Below are 16366 nucleotides of genomic sequence, written 5' to 3'. Positions count from 1 at the left end.
TACCAATTTCTCCCTGCGTCTGCAGCTGGGAGGGTGCGTTGCTGGGGCATGTTTTCCCGCTTAGAATGGTTCCAGCTGAGGATTTTGTAGGAGCCAAGCTCTGGAGGTTCATGCCTGCACGGGGGTGATCAGAGCCATCCCTCGGCTTGGTCCTGCTCTGCTACCACTCAGCACAGGGAGGGCCCTCACACCCCCTTGTCCAGCTGGGGAAACTGAGGCCCAGAGAGGGGAAGGGAACTGCTGGAGGCCTCATAGCAGAGCCAGTCAGGCCATACACAGAAGACAGATCAGCGTTTCCTTTTACTCTAGTGAGTAGAGTTAAAAAGCTACGTCCTTAGTGATTTGCAGTTGCCTCTGAGAAGCAAGTGGTCGGAGTGCTTGCTCGAGGAGGCAGGTGGCAGGAGAGCGTGAGGGCTCCCTCCAGATCTTGTCGAGAGACAGTCACTTCATTTTCGACTCACCGTCTGAAGATTTGTCTCTGTCGGAGCTACTTTTCAGGCAATGTCCTGGGTTCACCCAGCAACCGGTCTGCCTCCTGGCAAAGAAGACACATATGACTCAGTGCTGAACACAGTTATTTTTTTTAAAGATTTTATTTATTTATTTTTTTCCCCTTAAAGCCCCAGTAGATAGTTGTACATCATAGCTGCACATCCTTCTAGTTGCTGTATGTGGGACGCGGCCCCAGCATGGCCGGAGAAGCGGTGCGTCGGTGCGCGCCCGGGCTCCGAACCCGGGCCGCCAGCAGCAGAGCGCGAGCACCCAACCGGTAAGCCATGGGGCCGGCCCTGAACACAGTTATTTTGGGTGGTCGTCTGTCTTCCCCACTAGCTCCTTGGCGAGTTTCTCTGCCCTAGAAAGCCCAGGACCGTGTCCTGGCTTGTGTGTCGGGAGCCAATGGGACAGTAGAAGGAATCAGACAATCCAAGTTCATGTGTCAGCTCCAGCACTTACCCGCTGTGGGAGCTCAGACGGACTGTTCCATCTCCCTGAGCCTTAGTTTTCCCATCTGTAAAATGGGGATAGTCATAAGCCTTGTCACACTGAATCTCTGTGATCAGGGGAAAAGATCTGGATGAAAAGCCTTTTAAGCCCTAAAGGGTCACGCATGAGAGAATGGTTGTCGGTGTTCAGGGAAGGCTTGCTGTATTAAATAAAATTTAATATTAAAACAGTACTGCAAAAGAGGTACTTAGAGGGCACAGAGGACCCATTTACAAAGCTCTTCCCCAGTTATGCCTGGCAGTGAGAAGCATGGATGGTATGGAAAGCAACACTTCCACAATGGAAATCCTAAATCTCTATTCCAGCAATAGATCTAACCATGAGCCACTGGTTCTTCCATTCTTTAGTCAGTCCATCCCGAGGATTGGGCCACCGGTCCCTGGGTGTGAGGGAGTCCTCACTGCCTTTCTCGCTTCTGTCCTCCTCCGGTTCTGGCTGTGACACGTTTGTGGATTGGTTTGCCCAGAGCATGCATCAGAATCGCCTGGAGGAAGCATTAAACAGATTGCTGGGTCCCACCCCCAGGGCTCCTGATTCAGTAGGTTCTGGGGATGAGGGATGAGAATTTGCATTTCTAACAAGGTCCCAGGTGTTACTGATGCTGCTCATCTGGGGACCCCACTTGGGGAACCTGGAGCATACTCAGTACATACCATGTGTTAGGTGCTGGGGTCAGGGTGGAGTTAGGGAGGGGATGTCACAGCTCGGCCAGAGTGGTATCAATGCCACCTTCTCCAGGAAGCCTGACCAGTCCCTTCCCCACCCTCGTCACAGGTTGGGCTGGGACCCTTCTGTGCTCCTACCATATCCTGTATGGGTGTGCAGTCATTTATTCTGGAACAGCCAGGTACACACTTGTTATGGTCAGATTGGGGGTGTGTCGGTCACCCCTTAGCCAGGCACCCTCTTACTTTTTGACACCGTCCCAGCCTCATCAAGCGAGGCTGCAGGGGCAGAGAAAGGGAAAATAAAGTTCCAGGTGTGTCTATTTCCTAAACAGTTGTGAGTCATGCCTGAGCCAGCTAGTTGGCTAATTTAAAATAATCCTATTAAGGTAAGCGAGGGATGGGAGAAAGACAGGAAATTAACATTTAGTGAACACCAGTTATGATGCTGGCATGGGCTAACCCTATGATGCCCTGCAGGTGGGTGTGGTTTCATTGTCATCACACAGGTGACAATGCTCAGGCTCAGAGAGGGTGAGCAACTTACCCAGAGTCACACAGCTAATGAACTCGGGTCAGTCCAACTGCAAAGCCTCTGCTCTCTCCACTGCTGCATTGACATCTTGAGTGTGGAAAGGGCAGGTCTGAACGTTCGCTTATGCTGCTGCGAGGTGGCTTGGGTCGTTGTGGAGGCAGAAGCAGTTGTGCCCACTCCGTGCTCACCTCATGACTTGTCACTGTCACCATCAAACGCAAGTGCTCTGAAGCTGGTAGGGCTGACGCTGTGTGCGTCATTCCCGGCCGCAGGCTTGCTGTTCCCACGGAGCCCCGTGACTCATCTCGTGCACTCGGAATGAACAGGCTCGGCCTCTGCAGAAGGTTCCTCTGGGATCTTAGCCCTGCCACCAGCACCAGGTGCACCCAGCCACGTGCCACCTCCTCCTCACCATGGGCCCCACTGGGGATCCCATGATGCCTCCTGCCGCTGCACAGCCTCCCAGAATGCCTTGGGCCTGGGAGGAAATTGACAATTGTGTTTGGACTGGGAGGTTTTTGCTGTGTAATGAGTAACAGTTGTAATTAATGTTTAACACGTGTGAACAGCAGGTCTGCAGAGAAAGGGGGGTTTAAAGGAGAGGACTGGGATCACTCACTTCCTTTGGCTAATGTGTTACTGACAGACAGGTTTTTCCAGTTGGTTTTTCTATTTGACAGATGAATGAATTCATTTAGTAACCTAAAAAAAAAGAAAGAAAGCAAAACACTGGCGTTTAATAGCTTTGGTTTATCTGCTAATTATATTGATAGATAGAAATGTTCCTTCAAGTGCCTTTCGCTCCTGTGTGGAAAAACACAAAGAAATGATAGGAGGTCTTTGCTCTCCTATTTGGCAGGTCCGAGATCTTTGTGAGAATAGGGATGTTTAACCTCTGTGAGGTCAGAGACTACCTGCCTTGTTCACACTGGGGTCCTGGCCTAGGTCAGTCATGGCACATAATGAACTCGCAGATGTTTGTTACGTTATTGAATAAATCAGGTTTTAGGAAAACCAACCCCAAGTTCTCTTCAGGACCTTAGAATGCGTGGGTAATCATGGAGCCTGCTCACACAGAGGCAGCTCGTTTTCATCTCGTTCTTTTATGCCATATGCCTGTCTTCTCTCCAAATGAGGCTGAGGGGTCTGCACCAGAGGGCGTTTTGAGGTGCTCTTGACTGCGGTGGTTGCTGACCTCTCAGGAAGCAGCTGAGAGTGTGTCCCTGCCTGTCTGAGGGTTGGCCCACAAGTTGGACAGCCACGTTGAAGGTGGAGAGACTGGTGTGCCAGCGGATGGCAAGCAGCCCCCTGAAAGCCATGCGCCTGGCTTGTCCCCTCCTGTCCCTTCTCCCTTCCCTCACTGCCATCTGCGGAGGGGCAGCAGCAGAAACATGGAAACAGCTGGGCTGGGGCTTTGGGGCCCCTGGGGAGACTTGTTTCCTTCCCAGACTCCTGAGGCTTGTGGATGGGAGGAGCCCCTTTCACAGGCCCCAGGATTCTAAGTCAGTCGGGGCTCAGCAGGTAGAAGTGTCAGGAGACACACTGCGTCAGACACGGGCAGCGTTCTCCACCTGACAGGCGAGCCCGGCCCAGAACCAGCAGAGCGCACAGAGCTGCGTGGTCTGCGTTTAAAGCCCTAAGCTGCCACTTGCTAGCCGAGTGTCCTGGGGCCAGTTGCCTCTGTTTCCTCATCTGTGTTATGGAGTGGTCATTGGTGCTGGAGTCGGGGCACAGTGAGCGCTCAGTGGACGCTGGCTTTGGGTGTCACTGTCATCACTGCTGTTGTTTTGAGCACATGTTGCACTGTGGACAGGATTCGTGCTGGGCTTGCTAGAGGCCTCTGGGATTCAGAAGACTTGGGTTCAAGTCCAAGTTCAAGTCTGGCTGTTGATCTGGGGCAAGTCGGTCCCTTTTCCAACCCTCTGTTTCTCATCTGTAAAATGAGTTATGACGGTGAAGATGGCCTGCCTCAGCAGCTGGAAAGGCCTCTGCGTTTGGGTCGTGTCTTCACTTTCACCGGGATTTATCCTTACGTTTCCCGGAGCCCAGCAGCAGCCCTGGGGGTGGGCTCTTTGCACCAGGCGGTGGAGTTCGAGTTTCCTTTGGCGGGTGCAGGACGAGAGGACAGATGTACACCCCCTTGGGCCAGGCCCTCCTGCCCCAGCCCAGGCTTGGGTGTACGTGCATGGACGGCGTTCCTGGAAGCTGCCGCAGCATCTGGGTGCCTGCCTCAGCGCCTGTCCGATGCCCTGCCTCCCTCACAATGAGGACCTCTGTTTTCAGGCGCCGCCCACGAGACGTGGCAGCACAGTGCCCTGGGGCCTGCATGTGTCTGCGAGGTGAACACAGAGGCCTCTTGTTGGCCATCCTGGAAACGCAAACCAAACGTTTGCTGAGCCACCCGTGGTCTTACAGCCTTCCTGGAGCTGCAGCTTTCACACACAGGCAGGGGAGAGGGGAGAGCGAAGCCAGCTCTAGAACCGGAGGGGAGACGGGGGCTTCACTCTCCAGGCCTTAGTCTGTCTGTCTGTAAAATGAGAATTCTAGTTCTTGTCTTGCTGTAGGGAGCAGGTGAGATGACAGTGGAAGGGATGTTTAGAAAGCTGAAGTAGCAGAGCACCGTTGTCGTGGGAACAGAGTTTTAGTCATCCGCAGGTGTTTGCACATTATCATGAAAGTTCATGGCGTTTCTGTAGACTCCGGGGCTCGTGTGGTCCACTCTACCTCCCCAACCAGTGCACAGTCTCCCTCCCTGCCCCCTCTTGGGGGCTCACAGGTGCCTGGGCAGCAGCCACTTCTGTGCCTCCCCACCGCTCCCCCAGCGCAGACACACCAGAGTCGTGGCCTGGCAGTGGGTGGTGTGGAGGAATGGCGCCAGGAGCCGTGCAGAAGGGGCCTTTGGGCACCGTGGTTCTGTTCTCTGTGCCCTTGTGTTTTCAGAGTAATAGGACGTCCGTGAACAAACGCCAGAAACACCATCCAGGCCCCTCTGTCAGTCCCGTGTGGTCTGTAGACGTGGCCTGTATTCACTTCCGCCTCGTCCACAGAGGGCCTAAAGAGGCCTCCTCAGCGGGCCGGGAGCTCCTTGCAAGTCGCTCTGTGCAGTGTCTTGTTTTCAATCATCTAATCCTCATGGCCTCTGCTTAAAGGACTCTGTCCTGTCCTGGAGAACTGGGAGGGTCGGAGACTCCAGGCCGGCCAGAAAGAGGCAGCCACAGAACTTGGAGCACTGGCTTCCCGTGGGCGCAAGGCCCCAGGTCCCCTTTTCTTCCCTCCAGCTCCCTTTGAATGGTCCCTGTCCTCAAGGGCCGCCGTCCGCACCCTTGGTCAGCCGGAAGGACGGGAGGATGCTGAGCAGACCATCGACTCTTCTCTCCCTGTCCTCCCCAGGGAAGGCACTCCTGGGGCACCCCCGGGTGAGGGGAGGCAACCCAGCGCCTCAGTCCCAAAGCAGAGGGCTCGAGGGCGGGGTCTGGCCTGCGGCCTGGCGGGGCAGCCTGCTCTGTCAGCTCGGGCAGCTTACTTGGCCACGGCAGGCCCCGTTGGTAAACCGTGGGCAGTAGCACGGAGCGCCTGGGTTCGCTGAGAGGGTCAGTGGAGACTCACGTCGGATCCTCACATGTGCCGCCGTGCACGGGGAGCACTCGACAAAGGTTGCGCTGTTCTTCAAAACTGTTTTAAGATAATTTGAGGGGGGAGTCCAGCTCCTGCATTTCCTTTCTTGGGAGATGAATGATCCTGCTGACCTGGGTGGAGAGTCATTCACTCCACAGATGTCGAACATCCACAATCCATCAGGCGCTGTTCTGGGCAGTGGGGATCCAGCGTCAAACAAAACGGAGTATGTCCTGTGCTCTTGGAGCTTCCAGCTTAGTCAAGCTTTCCAGCAGCAGTTGGGGAAAAGAAGGTGGTTTCTGATACAAGGCACTTTATCCTCTTGAGTGCGTGAAAGGGAATTGTTCTGAGCATGGATGTGGCCGTGGGGGTGGGGGGACCACCACTTACAGGGGGCCTGCCTGGACATAGGCATGTCCTCTGTTACTAACCACCTCCATGATCATTTATGTTATAGGTATGGTCAGCCCTGTTTTACAGAAGAGGCAGCTAAGGCTCAGAGAGGTTTAGAAACTTGCCCGAAGTCACACAGCAATGGCAGAGGCAGAATTCAAACGCAGCTCTTCCTAAGTTTAAAGTCAACACCCTTCCCATGATGCAGAGCTGCTCAGTTCCTCCCTTCCCTGGCCTTGCTGCAGCCCATGGCTGTTCTTGAGAGCGGGGCCTGGGGAGGATGAGAGGAGGCTGAGGCATGAGGTCCGTCTCCATCTGGCTCTGAGAAGACAGCTACGTATCGAGGTGTAACAGCGATGGGGGTGGGATCAGACAGTGGCATAGACGGGATGCAGGGGCCAGAGGAGGAGAAAGGACTTCAGCCTGGGGGTCCAGGGCAGAACGTCCCCCTGGAGTTAGCACTGGAGCTGAGCTTTGGAGGATGGCTGGGACTTGCGCACAGAGGGTGAAGAAGGGGATTCTAGAGGGCAGGCGCAGCAGAGCAAAGGTTTGGATTTGGAGATGGCCATTCTTTGCGCCTGGAGCCTAGGGTTGGGTGTGGAAGCCAGAGGGCTTTTGTAGGGGAAGACGCACCTGGAAGGTCAGGTTGGCTCCAAGTCACCGAGGACCTTGAGTGCCAGAGTGAGGAGTTTGCCCTCTGTCCCGGGCGCTGGGAGCCAGCGAGGGTTTGTGAGCGCAGCAGAACCCATTGGCTTTTTGGAACTTGTTCTCTGGCTAGCCCTGAACGATACACGGGAAGGAGCTGAACCCCAGAGGAACACATTTGTTTCATCTAAGCAAACGTTTGCTAAGCACCGTCTCCATGCCGAGCACTGCAGTAGGTTTAGGGGCAGACGAGACTGGAGGGAAAGAGAAATCAGTCATTCCCAGGCACTGCCCACACAGAACGCCTGGGATAATGGGTAGAGCATGTAGTGCCCACTGAGCTCCACTGAGAGAAGTGCCAGGTGCTGTGGGCCACCCAGGAGGAAGGCAGTTCTCAGCAGGCGGGATCAGGGAGGCTTGGCGGAGGAGGGGCCTTTGAATCAGACCTTGGAAGCTTCTAGACGTCTTACAGACGGAGCAGGAGGGCGGTCATTCCAGGCCTAGGGGTGGGAAGTGCGCCACAGAGCCTGAATGAGTCAGGCACAGCCCCTGCCTGACTGGCCCTGCCCATGTCCTGATGGAGGAGGAGGACCTGACTCTAGGGACCCACGGTCCTGGGCTCAAGCCTCGGCCCCGTGCCTGAGCTTTGAGGCCCTGGAAGAGTTCTTCCTCACCTCGTCTGGGCCACCGTCTTCCGTCACTGGCAGTGATTGGTATAAGATCTATGATATAAGCAGGAGGGGACCACCAGTGTCGGAGGCTAATCCGGATGGAGGAAAGGCCTCCCGGAAGGTGAGGGGCACCTGAGCTGGGTCTTAAAGGATGAGGCCTGTCATCAGATCAGAACTTTTGGAAGGACATTTGGAGCATCACAAGAGGTCTCTTTGCCTGCCCTGGAGACAATGGCTATTGGAGCCATGAACCCGGCCCCCTCTCCCATTGCCACAGGGTCTGGTTCCCATCCTGGCAGCAAAGTCAGATGGGCTCCCTGGGCCCGGTCCTGCCCCCCTGAGTCTCCCCGCTCCCTGCACAGCTCTGACTTCCACTGGTAATTGCTTATAGGTGGAATTAATTAGGTTCTGTCGTTCTAACGACTCGCAGGGGTGACATAGTTTTTCTCTAAATGCAGATATTCTTTTGAGGGCTTGTGTCTTCCCTTATCTTTTGCAGAAAATCACTAAATTAAAAGAATTGCCATTTTAAATTGCAGATTAAAGAGAGACTTAATTAGAAAAAATGAAAGCAGTTGTGTTTGGAGCTTTTGTTCTTAGTATCTTTTTTCTTTTGCTGCTGAATCACCACTCTTGGAGTTTGTATATTTTTATTTTAGGTGAAATGATTTGCCTAATTAAGCCTGTCGGTCATCACCACCTGTTCCCTCTAAAATATATGGCTATATTATTAAGCTTGCAAGTGAATGTATAAATTAATTCAGTGGGGAATTACAGTGTTGACTGAGATGTTATTAGGTTTTATCCAATTTATCTGGTATGAAAACCAATATTTTTTCCCAAGAAAGTGAAACAGCAGCTCATTAAGTTTCTTCATTCAGTCATTCGTTGAGCAACTGTTATGTTGCAGGCCTGTGTGAGGCATGGGGGTAGGGGCAAATATGGTACAGCCCCTGCCCTTGAGGGGCTCAGGGGGAGCCAGACAGGGAGACTGGCGATTAGGGTACCACAGGCTAAGATCAAGGTGAGTCTATGATGGCGTGAGGTCAGGGGAGGCTTCCTGGAAGAGGTGATCCCTAAAGGGCGAGTGGAGTCAGGTAGGTGGAGAGGTTGGTAAAAGGGGAGGGGAGTGTCGCAGTAATTCATGTGGAGGACGTGGCCTGGGAGGGGGCTTGGTGAGGCCTGCAGCTGGACAGCTGGCCAGGTCCTTGTCATGCTGAAGAGCTTGGGTTCCTTCCCCACTTGTTGTTCCGTGCTCCGTGCCTTTCTTCGCACCTTCTGTGCCAGGAGGTGTGCATGGTCTTGTATATCGGCAGAAATGATTTCAGCCAGTGGAGCCCCAGGTTGTCAGAGGTGGAGGTGCCCTACAATGCATCGGATCCCTCCCCTTCCTCAGCCTGTGGCAAAACTAAGCCTGGGGGCCGGCCCCGTGGCTTAGCGGTTAAGTGCGCGCGCTCCGCTGCTGGCGGCCTGGGTTCGGATCCTGGGCGCGCACCGACACACTGCTTGCCCCTGTCCATGCTGAGGCCGTGTCCCACATACAGCAGCTAGAAGGATGTGCAGCTATGACATACAACTATCTACTGGGGCTTTGGAGGGAAAATAAATAAATAAATAAAATCTTAAAAATAAAAAAAATTTTAAAAAAACCCTGAGCCTGGGACCTCGTCTTCTGCCTAGCCCCTTCCCACACCACGCCGCTCAGCTGCCCACCTCGGCGCTGTCAGCCCGTAGGGGCCAGAGGGCCTGCTGAGGTGCCTCCCCTGCATTCCTGATGACCAGAGTGAGCAGAGGGGGGCGTCCTGGAGAGGAGCACGCTGTCCCCCACTCCCTGACCCCATCCCCTGCTGTGCCCAGGTCCCCGTCTCAGTGGGGCATCACCCACGGTTAGTCAAGTCCTGTTGGAGTCACCTCCTACATCCCTCCCGTCATTGAGGAATTCGGCCTCTGTCACCCTCGCTAAGATGAGGTCTCCCCGCCTCCAGGGTTGCCTCCAAACCCACCCTCCATCGGCAGTCAGAGAGGTCTCTGAAACCCCATCTGAGAATGGCCTTTCCTGATTCAACCCATCCATAGGATCAAGTTCCAGCTCTTTAGAAAGGGGCACTGTGCCCGGACCTTCACCTGTGTGCCTGATCCCAGTGCTCGCCCCTGCCCAGGGTCACCCGTCCAGGGCTCTGCAAAGTGGGTGGCTCAGGTCAGAACCTGCTGCCCCTCTTCCTCACCCTCCAATAGCACATACCCTTTTTGAGCAGCTGCTGTGAGGGCTGGTGTGGTCCAGTGGGAGGCCTGGTGAGAGAGCCAGGCTGCTGGGATGCCAGGGAGGGGCCCCAGCTCTGAGCCTCACCCCCTCACCACCTCTGTGAGAGCCCAGCTCGGCAGCCAGATGGAAGAGGGCTTCCTCAGACCCCCAACCCCACAACCTGTTCCCTAGAAGGGCCTTGAGGTCATTGCTGTCTTGCTGTCGGTCCCTGTGGTTGGACACAGCCCAGAACTGGAGCCAGAGAGTAGGGCAGGAGCCCAGCGAGTCTTCGCGCTGCCCCGCTCCACACTTCCAGTCCTGGCATCACAGGCTGTGGGCGTCTCTAGGTGGGAGTTTGGCCTCCATCCTGCTTTCTCACCAAGCTTCATTTGAGTTTTCTGGGCTTCTTCCCTCCTGGATGCTGCCAGCCCCATCCTTGCGGTGCACAGGCCCCCAGCCTGCAGTCTCCCTGATCCTCTCTCTCCCTCTGCTTGGAATACAGGGGTGAGTCCTGCTGCCCCTGTCTGCAGAACGTAGCCAGCATCTGACCACTCGCTGTCACTTCCGTCCACGTCTCCAGTGCCGCCCATCCTGCAGTAGCCTCCTGCTCTCCTTGTGCTCCCCCTCTATCTCTTGCTCTTTTTTTAATTAACAAACCTTTTTTTTTTTTTTTTTTACAGCAGTTTTAGGTTCACAGCAAAATCGAGCAGGAGGGACTGAGAGTTCCCACGTATCCTGTCCTCCATCTCTTCCTAGCACAGCAGTCCTGTTAAAAAGTGCCATGTCAAAATCTTCCCCATCACGTCAGAATGGCTCTCCATTTCTCTCAGAATAAACCAAAGTCCTTCCCAAGGCCCACGGAACCCTTCCTCCCACCCCCTCCAGCCGCCCTGGACTGTGTTGTTTCTCAAACACCCCAGGCACATTCCCACCTCGCCCTTGAACTTGCTCTCCCCTCTGCCTGGAACGTCCTTCCCCAAGATGTCCACATGGCTCCTGCCCCCTTTCCTTCAGGAATTTATTCAGATGTCACCTTTGGAGAGGCCCTCCCTCCCTGCTTTTGTGTCTCCTGATGGCGCACTTGTCACCAGCTGGTGTGCTGGAGCCCCGACTCGGTTCCTTTACTGCCTGTCTCTCTCACGCGGACGCTGAGCTCCACGTGGCGGGGGTTTCTGTCTCCTGCTCACTGCTGTTCCCCAGCCCTGGACTGGGCCCGGACCGTGTGAGCGAGTGTTGAGAAGCGGGGTAGGTGGGTGAGCAGCGTGCTGGACTCCGCTGCAGTCGCGAGAGTGACCACACGCATGGGTCCAACATGTCTGGAGGCTTCCGTTGGCAGGACCCTCCCTTCCCGCTGTTTTCCACAGGGGCTAATAAAGGAGAGTGTCTTGAGGGATGGAAATGCTTTGCAGTCCTAATGGAGGAGCTTGCTCAGTGGCTGAGACATAGAACAAGTTATTCACGTTCCTCGGTCCCCAAGACAACACATCACCACAGCCAGTGCTGGGGTTTCCTGCCGCCTTCCGTGAACAGGAGGCTGATTGCTGTGTGTCTGGCCGGGGTCAGAGGCGGCTCGCCGCATCCATGCTTGCTGGTTGGAGGGGAGGTTTCTGCCATTATGTGTCTGTGGACCTGCAGCTGGACACGGCTTTGGGAACCTTGTTTCACAGGCCTTGGCCCAGTATGCTCAGCACTCTGCATCTGCTGGCCCTGAGGAGGTCTTCCCTCATCTGATCTTCACAGCAGCCTGGTGAGGGAGGAAATGGGGCCTCAGAGAGGCTGAGTAGCTTAGCCAAGGTGCACAGCTAGTCAGGGCAGGCTTGGGAGAGGAACTGGAGTCTATTCAGTAGCTTATGTGAAGTGCCTAGCACTGTGTCCGCGCCGAGCAGACATGATGATGATAAAGGCAGATACTCACAGTAACAGGGACTGAGCATGGACCACCTACCCGCAGGCCCTCTGCTGAGGTCTCTGTGTGCCCCACTTGGTTGCATCCTCACAGCAACCCCAGGAGGTGGGCACAGTGTTGATCCCTGTTTCTCAGAGGAGGACATGGAGGCCCAGAGAGGTAACTTGCAAGTTGGACTAGCTGGTCTCCAGGAATGCTTCTGGCAGCTCTGGTTTCGGCTCAGTATTTTCTGCTCTTTGTGGGGTATCTCTAGGTTCCTTCCCTCAGGAGGCGTCCTCCCCAAGCCCGTGGGGGTGAAAAACGCTCCCGCAGGCAGGGCAGGGAGGACAGCACACGGGAGGGCCCGTCACACTGTGCTGTGCGCTGCTCCGGTCTCCCCCAGGGGCTGGGCCCAGGGCAGGGCTGGCTGTGTGGGGCCCACGCAAGGGGACTGAACGAAGAGGAGCAGACTTGGGGGGTGCAGCAGGACCCCCAACTGGAACTCTGTAGGGTTGTCCCAGGAGAAAGGGGGCAGATGTGGCCAGTGCAGCCCCCGGTGGGATGGGAGCAGGCAAGGGACCACTTGGAAGCAGGTTTTTGGCACAAAATGAGGAACAGCTTTCTCCCCTGAGAACTGCCCAGGGGACTGAGCCCCGCAGGAGTGCCAAGCCCCCTTGCTGGAGGTTGCAGGGGCTTTCTCTGGGCATAAGGCTGAGCTCAGTGGCCTCTGGAGACTCATCCAGCCCCTCGAACGCACCACCTGGCTTTGTCTTCGGAAGCCCAGATCTTTTGAGCCATGTTTGTTCATTGCCTAGAGCTCTCGTAAAGTCCCAGCGAGAACCGTTGACTGTTGCCCCACTGTGCGCTGCCCATTAACTCCTTGGGCTAAGCTCCGGGTAACTGTGCACTTTCTCTCTCTCCCCCTACAGCCCAGTTTAACGGCAACGAGAAACGGCAGTCGTCCCCCTCGCCTTCCCGGGACAGGCGGCGCCAGCTTCGAGCTCCTGGAGGGGGCTTCAAGCCCATCAAACATGGGAGCCCCGAGTTCTGTGGGATCCTGGGAGAAAGAGTAGATCCTGCTGTCCCGCTGGAGAAGCAAATGTAAGTTCTGAGGGAGCAAAGCCAACCTCAGCTCCCAGGTCATGTGTCCCTGTTGAGGCCCGAAGGAGGTCAGGCCACCATCAAGGCCGTCAGTGGCATGACAGGGTTAGGACGTGCGTCCCTGGTTCCTACCCCCAGCGTGCTTTCTCCCTGCCCACTGGATCGCCTCCCTAACTTTTGATGGCTAGCAGGAGGGACTGCAAAACTGTCCACACGGTTCACGCCTCACTCCTACATCCTAGTTTCTAATTTCATCATGTAGCAAATAAGGTTTCAAAAAGCTAAGTTTATCCTAGTCCCATCCCCTAATTGTAAATTATTTTTCTTTTCTAGCTGCAGTGATGTTTTTCCCCCACATCTGCTTGTATTAGTTGGGCAAGGCCTTAACTCTCTTGATTTGGGTTTCTCAGCCCCTTTCCCCAGAGATTTCCTGCCTCCAGTCGGTGGCCGGTCCCATCCCTACAGCCCCTTACCCTCCCCACTCCTCCCCAGCACTGCTGGTCAGACCTTCACCGCCCCACCTTGACCCAATGACCATCTCCCTGCTCTGCCAGGTCTCACCATGCAGCTCCCTGCTCTGCTCTGACACCTTCAGTGGCTCCCCATCACATCAGGATAAAGTCCCATCTCCCAAGCCTGCCACTCGCTCTGTGACTTGCCCCAGACCGCTTTGTCCATTTCTCGCTGTCTCGCATACCTGGACCAGAGTGTGCTTCTCCAGGAACTTGTTAAAGCAGGTCCTGGATCTTGTGCTGGAACTTTGAGGTGTGTCATCCTCTAATAAGTGAATGTGCAATAAATGGGGTCATCATCCCATTGTACAGATGAGAAAATCGGGCCTCCAAGAGGGACAGAGCCTTGGCTAGGATCTCATGGCTCAGAGTGCAGAGGTAGGATTCGAACTCCAGCCCCATGACTCGACCCCACACTCTGCCCTTACTGCTCTCCCCTTGTACACACTCTCATCCGCCACCCTTAGCACACGCCTGGCACAGAGGAGGCCCTCCATAATGCCAAGAGATTAGCCGACACCAAGCTGGTTCCTCGTGAGACTGTCTCGTGTGTATCATGTACTATATCCGTCTCCACCTAGAGGACTCTGGTCTCTGCCCAGCCAGCACTGCATCCCTCACAGGAAATGCTCACGCGGTGAGCAGGATGCAGGGTTTTCTGAGTGATGTCATGTGCTCGTGTGCTCTCATCTCGGAAAGCTGCAGCCTCCTTTGTGACTGCCCCACGCCTGCTGTACCGAGCACGCGGGGGCGGCGCTCCCAGCCGGCGTTGTGTTCATTTCTCACAGCCACACAGATTGGGTGCCAGGTTTTGCTTATTTCTGATCAAACTGCACTTTTTAATCAATAAACAAGATATGATCCAGAGATGCCAGGGAGCTGTTCAGCGTGCATCCTGACCCAGGTGTGCCAGGGGTCAGCTGGGCCAGCCGACCCTCTTCCCATCCTCAGGCGGACCCTTCGTTGGCTTGGGCCCCTTGAGGGCAGTTCTGCTCCCTCTCCTTTCCTGTTCCCACCTGACAAGGCCCTCGGCCACCTCCAGAGTCATGACTGGCTCTTCCTCCCCCGTGGTCTTGTCTCCCCAGGATTATTCTGGCCTGCCGGAGGCCCTGACTCGTCCCCCGAGAGGTGTGCTCAGGTAAAATCCCACTTCCAGCAGAGCCTGATGACCCAGGTGGAGAGGCTCACCTAATTCCCCGCTGGCTGATGATGCCTCAGAGTCTAGGGGGCACCTCCAAGTCCACTCCCTACCCCCCAGCGCAGGGAGAGGGGAGGTGGGGACTGGCGCACTGAGGGGTGTGCCCCGTCTTACAAGGTTGATGAGGATGGGCAGTCCCACCTCTGCCTGGGCACCCATGCCACCTGCTTTCCCTCCTGGGACGGTGGAAAGGCTGCAGGTGCTCAGGGGCACCCCCCAACTGCCTATGCCTCCAGAGGCAGCGCGCCACCCCTCCATCCTGCATCGTTGTTACCATCAGCACCGAGACAAGTTCCAGTCACAAACTTCTTAACAGTAAATAGATAAAGTGATCCTGACCCAATGCCCCCTCTTGCTGCTGCCCCTGTTGAGAACATGAGCTCCAGGAGGGCAGGAACAGATCTGGGTCACCGCTGCGTCCTCAGTGCCTGTAATGGTGCCTGGCGCGTGACGGGGGCTCAGTAAATAGCTGTCCCATGAGTGGATGAGGGCCCCGGAGAGCTGTCGGCGCTTTCTCTCCCTTTCGTCACCTCTCATTCTCTCGCCCACCGTAGTCTGCTTCCCTCTGCCCAGGTGACCAGGTGGCCTCCTCTGTCCTCCATGGCCATCAGCGCGGGAGATGGCTCCCTCCTTCGCAGACACCCTCTACTCCCAGGCTTTCTCCCGCCTCTCTGGCCGCTCCCTCCACCTCCCCTGCTGGCTCCTTGCCTTAGCTTGACCTGGAGGTTGGACTGTTCAGGGCCCAGTTGCAACTCTGTTCCCCCTGGTAGTCTCAGGATCCTGCTGCTGAGTCAGCAGTGCAGAGCCCCAGCCCACACCTCTCCCACAATGCCCGACTCCTACCTCCAGCTGCCTTCTTGGCATCTCCACTTGGCTGACCACTGGGCATCTCATGTTTCATGTGTTCAGAACTAGGCTCCTGATCTTCTCTTGGACCCCCTTCCTCCCCCACTTCCCACCTCCATAAACGGCATTACATCTACCTAGTTACTCAAGCTGCAAACCTGCAGTCATCTTGATTCCTTTCTTTGCCTCACACTGTGTCTAATGCATTACTGAGTTCTGCCAGCTCTCCATCTAAAGTGCAGCCTGAGTTCCTCCGGACCCGTCTGGACCACTGCAGGAGCCTCCTCCTGACTTGTCTCCTGCTTCACTTCCCATCCTCGCTTCTGGGCAGCCTGGTTGAACTTGTGTAAGATCATCCAGAGCAAATAACACCTCTGTTGAAAACTCGCCTTGCCGTCCGCTTTGCTTAGAATGAAATCAGACTTCTTCCCTTGGCCCTCAAGGCCTCGGGGAACTGGGCCCTGCGTCCCACTCCACCCTCACTCCTGCCACTCTCCACACGACCCTTCTTGCTGCCTTTCTGCCCCATGGACACCCAAGCTCTCTCCCCCTTCAGGACTTTTGCGCTTGCTGGCTTCTCTGCAGAAAACGTGTTTTCTTCGGCTCTTTGCATGGTTAGCTCCTTCTCATGATGCAGATTCTCAGGTCAAATGTCATCTCAGGGGCCTCCCCTGTCCATTTGTTCTAAAGTAGGCACCTCCCCCACCCCATCATTGCCTTGTCACAAACTCGGTGTTCTTCCTTAGCACGTGTCACTATCTGAAATTGTTTCCTGAGTCTGTTTGTTGACTCTCCGTCTCCCTGCATCAGCCCCATGAGATCAAGGATGTGGTAAGCGGTGAATAAATATTGGATGAGCTAATGGGCATTGGATGGGCTGGATGGCGATGGTTGAGTCTTCGTAACCCCAAGGCTCTGGCCGGGATGGCCCTCTCTGAGAGCCCAGCAGTCCCCAAACTGGCCCCCTGCCTGGGTGCTGTCCCCAGTCCAGGCAGAGTCTGCTTGGGCCCCACAGTCCAGCCACGCCCACTCTGTCTCTGGCCTCAGCCCCCC

The 16366-nt window shown here is 55.6% G+C and overlaps 1 protein-coding gene across 2 annotated transcripts in view; it reads left to right on the top strand.

Annotated features, from left to right (window-relative positions):
* SHB (SH2 domain containing adaptor protein B) overlaps positions 1–16366 on the top strand; it is a 135356-nt gene that overhangs the window by 89333 nt on the left and 29657 nt on the right. Inside the window, exons 4-5 of one of the 2 annotated variants that reach the window (XM_087419482.1) lie at positions 9606–9713; positions 12586–12757. In XM_087419482.1, the coding sequence (XP_087275608.1) occupies positions 9606–9713; positions 12586–12757 (280 nt within the window). The remainder of the gene's footprint in view (positions 1–9605; positions 9714–12585; positions 12758–16366) is intronic. The other variant, XM_004423216.3, reaches the window with a different exon arrangement.

Source organism: Ceratotherium simum, chromosome 29 (assembly GCF_057802395.1).
Source record: "Ceratotherium simum simum isolate JZ-2026a chromosome 29, ASM5780239v1, whole genome shotgun sequence".
Taxonomy (NCBI): Eukaryota; Metazoa; Chordata; class Mammalia; order Perissodactyla; family Rhinocerotidae; genus Ceratotherium; species Ceratotherium simum.
Note: the sequence above shows the minus strand (reverse complement) of the source record. Positions and strands in the feature narration are given on the sequence as shown.